Here is a 4774-nt window from a genome sequence, read left to right on the forward strand (position 1 = left end):
ACAAATGTATGAAAAATGAAACATTTATGATTTCTTGTAATAACATAAGAAAAAGAAAAGTGGGGGTGTGACACCATCAGCCCACCTAATGAATATTCATGGCCATTATGCCTCTCAAGGGGGGGGGGGGCACGGTCCAAATGTGCCCCCCTGGATCTGCCAGTGAGATGATGATGATGATAACAAAAGCTGGATCTATTAAGCTTTTTTTCTGAAGATATAAAGCGCTGCTATTATTACACCGGCTTAAGCTGAGTCATAACCACTAAACCACGACGAATTGGATATTTTTTCACACCCCTGCCCCCCCCCGAAACCTAAGCTATGAGCTTCCTATAATACCCTGTATCAAAGTACATTCTCTAGTAACAAACGTGCGATAAAATATCATATTTTATGTTTAGCAAATATATAGATAATGTGGGTAAATAATTAGCAATAACTTATCTTTGAGATGACCCTGTTTTTTTATGAGAGTCAAAGGACATACATACTGAATGATTTGCATATTTTTTCATTGTCTTTTATTTTGCAGTCTTATATAGAGTTTCAATCATGGCTGATACATTAAAAAATGTCATCTCCCAGAGTATGGAGTGTCCTGTATGTCTTTCTACCTTCACTGATCCCAAGATCCTGTCATGTTCTCACACTTTCTGCAAGACCTGTCTGGACAACCTCTTGGAGTGCCATGGCAATTACCAAATCCGATGCCCTGTCTGCAGAGCTGTAACCCAGGTCCCAAACCAAGATGTCAGCAAACTACAGGTAAATCTTGCTTTGAAGAATCTAATAGAGGACATGAAGTGTCATCCTCAGATTTGCATGAGTTGTAAATCCGATGACAAGTCCAGTGCTGCTGTCTACTGCCAAGACTGTGGCAAGTATCTCTGCACCACTTGCCTCAACGCCCACTCTCAATGGGGTGACTTCATTGATCATGAAGTCATAGCCATGAGTGAGATATTATCAGGGAAGGTGACGATACGTAGATACCGGAAATGCAGGAAACACCCGAAAGAAGACGAGGAGTGTTTCTGTTCCAACTGCAGGAGATTCACATGCTTCAAGTGTGTTGTCATGGAACATAAAGACGAAGCTAAGCACCAGGTCATGGAGGCAGCTGCTTATGAGAACAGACACAGGGAGAGCATCGAAGACATAAAATCAAAGGTGGATAAGAAGCAAGTATGCTTCCAGAAGTACTTAGATTTCATCGATGAACAGATAAAGCTTGTTGGCAGTGCTAAGAAAGAGTGTATATATGATGTCAACAAGGCTTACAATGACATAGTCCGGCAACTGACAGAGAGAAGAGACATTCTGCTTGGAGAAGTTAAGGAAAAGACCGAAGGAGTAGAGAAAGAACTGGAAGAGATGAAGACATCGGCTCAGAAGTACATCAATCAGTTGACGACCGTTGCTGACATGGTAACCAATAGAACAAAGATACCGTTCGATATGGATACTTTGGCTGCACACGACACTCTCTGTGAGGAGATACGAGAGGCCTTTGATCAAGAGGATCCTGACTACGAGAAGCCCAGGAAATCAAGCAAGAAAGGGAAAAGTGTCGGTTTTGAGAGAAACGTTCGAAAGGACGAGTTAGATCTCGGTAAGATTGTTTACGTAGTTGCGAAGGACGTCGCTTTGCCGACTAAGAACAGCATGAATACCATGGTCAGTACTCCAGATGGTAGGATGGCAGTAGGGTGCTGGACAGGTGGCATCAACATCTTCTCTTCAGACGGCAAATTCCAACAGACAGTTCTCAAGGATGTTGAGATTCATGCGGTAGGGTACCTCTCTGTCGGACGATGCATTGTGATCGATTATGCAAACGATATCACACTCTACACACGAGAATACATAAAACTGAATGTAATGTTTGAGTCTTTGGGTAAAGATGAAGGCGGGATTCCTAATCTCACTGTTGGTGGTGATGATCTGATCTATGTAAGCTACAGAGAGCCCCAGAAGATCCTTGTATTTTCAGCAGCAGGTGGGCAAGCAGTCAGGGAGATACCATGCACTGGATATACGCCTGACCAAATCACTAGTTACGATGACTCTCTACTAATTGTAACAGGGAATACTTTACGATTGATAGACAAAGAAGGTGTTGTACAACATACATTAACCAAACCTGTCAGTTTCATTCATGCTGCTGTATCTCAAGGTAATCTCATCCTGGTAGCCACGGTGAAGCATGATGAAGGGTTGGTGAGAATTGACGAGTATACAAATGAGCTTACACACATTCGAAACCTTGTTAATAATTACAAGATTGCAAAGCCTGGTAGAAATTGGTATTATCTCCAGCAATACCGATCAGGCGAGATCGCTTTCTGCACCCCGGATAGACTCTATATATTCTACTGATAATAATGGATCAACTTTAATGCATTACAGTGTTACGGTATCACTACATATCGAGGGGGGGGGTCATATCCACTGAATTGTCCCCCTAGCTTTTTAATGTTATTCTTTAAACGGATTTATACAAATCATTTAATTATACCTTTGAAGTCAAGAACTACGTTATTTTATATCAAACGAATTTCCGCATTACGAGTCAATTAGAATTGATAGGTTTGAATTCAGTGTGCTTGAATTGGCTTCGGTATTGCTTAGCTAACAAATGTGGGACATGGGACAACAGTCTAGGCAAGGTAGATCAGAAGAGTTTAGAATATTGTAAAATTGAAAGGACCAACCACAACTACTGACACAATCATGCTGAAAACATAAAGTTAACTTGAAACAGTTTGTCTTCTACCCCGAATTCGTAGCAAGTTCGTATACACCCCCCCCCCCCCCCGTGGACTACTCCATACAATAAACTCTTCTATTAAAACGTAGGTCATTAGACATGTCAAGTATATATAAACAAAAATACCATGGACATGGCACGATAAATTTCGTTGTGCTTACTTACTTAAGGCTAGGGTAGTGGTTAGGCAGAAACTTTTTTTATCTTGCATAAAATTGACCTTTAAAAACCTTAAATCAACAGTTTTTGGTCTATAAACCAACAAAAATGCCCTGAAAATAAATGTATTCATATTCATCCGAATTTCTTAACCCTATACAGACTAGGCTATTTTAACGCCTAAAAAGACGGGGGTTGGCTGATTCATTCCCCTTATGATCTTGACCGTCGAATGTCGAGGGCTGCTGAATCAACCCCTTGTCTTTTTAGGGTCACCTAAGTTTAGTGTCCTTTTTCTCAGAACCTTAATTTAAAAAAAATGTTGGCAAAAAAGCATTAACTGGATTTGTTATATATATCATATAAAATTATGAACTCTATAAACAACACGTATTATTATGATGTATATTGCATGTATGCATATAAGAATAAGTCAACTATAATTTCTTCATTTCCAGGGGGGTCCACACTTTACAAGCTTTGCTTTTTAGTGGATCCCCCTCATTTCCATTTATGCTCTATATTATACTGTTTTTTCTGTTTTACGAAGTTAGAATGCCCTATCAAATTGTACTTGATTTGTATTGCTTTATATTGCTTTATATTACTTTGTATTATATTTTGAATGGAAATGAAATAAAAGAACTGAATTGAATTGAATTGAAAATCTTTACTGCGAATAGTAAATAATTCGTATATAATTGATTTCGCACTTGACACATGCACCTTTATCTTTTTTCTATGCATTCTAAATTGCAGGGATTTTTAAAAGAAATCCAGAGGGACTATATTTGGGGACCAATCGAAATCTGGATTAAAGGTCAAGTCCACCTCAGAAAAAATGTTGATTTGAATCAATAGAGAAAAATCAGACAAGCACAATGCTGAAGATTTCATCAAAATCGGATGTAAAATGAGAAAGTTATGACATTTCAAAGTTTCGCTTATTTTTAACAAAAAAGTTATATGAACGAGCCAGTTACATCCAAATGAGAGAGTTGATGATTTCACTCACTCACTATTTCTTTTGTTTTTTATTGTTTGAATTATACAATATTTCAATTTTTACGAATTTGACGATTAGACCTCCTTGTGTGAAGCACAAAATGTTAAAATAATGGAATTCCACGTGTTCAGGGAGGAATGAAACTTCATTTCGCATGACAATGACGAGAAAATAAAAATATTTCATATTTCAAACAATAAAAAACAAAAGAAATAGTGAGTGAATGACATCGTCGACTCTCTCATTTAAATGTAGCTGGCTCGTTCATATAACTGTTTTTGTGAAATAAATTGAATTGAATTGAATTGAAGGTTTTATTATCATTTCATCGCAGCCAGTGGCTGACTTGAGAAAGATTTACAAAGTAAAAACATAATATATAAACATAAATAGTGAAATATTTGATATAAATCATAACCGCAACAACATTGAAAATAAACGAATATTTTTTGAAAGAAATGTCCAATAACCAATTAATATTCCAGTAAAATTTTGAGACATAATAATCCAATGCGTATGAATATAGTTTCACTTGAAGTTAAAATTGTTGGTATAAAGAATAGTGTATTAAGAAATAAATTGCAAAAAATTGAGTATCGTGTAGAAAGTTATGGAAAAATTGCAAAAATAAAGGTTTCACGGAGTGCATAATTGAGTGGCCTTGTATTCTCGAAAAACTCTAGTAATTTAACATAATTAGATGAATTCAAACATATATGAAAATAATGCATCAACAATTTAAAAACTTTAAAAACTCAAATGTACATCCAAATTTATGAAAGAAGTTTATATTAAGAAAAATTTAAGCTTGATTGGGATACATGGTGAAGATTCAT

The 4774-nt window shown here is 36.8% G+C and overlaps 1 protein-coding gene across 1 annotated transcript; it reads left to right on the forward strand.

The window, feature by feature from the left end:
- Window positions 1-457: 457 nt before the first annotated feature.
- Window positions 458-2432, forward strand: LOC121427797 (tripartite motif-containing protein 2-like). The gene has a single exon (XM_041624357.1). It carries the CDS (start codon window positions 556-558, stop codon window positions 2380-2382), a length of 1827 nt encoding a protein of 608 aa, XP_041480291.1. The 5' UTR covers window positions 458-555; the 3' UTR covers window positions 2383-2432.
- Window positions 2433-4774: the final 2342 nt, after the last annotated feature.

This window comes from Lytechinus variegatus, chromosome 14, assembly GCF_018143015.1.
Source record: "Lytechinus variegatus isolate NC3 chromosome 14, Lvar_3.0, whole genome shotgun sequence".
Taxonomy (NCBI): Eukaryota; Metazoa; Echinodermata; class Echinoidea; order Temnopleuroida; family Toxopneustidae; genus Lytechinus; species Lytechinus variegatus.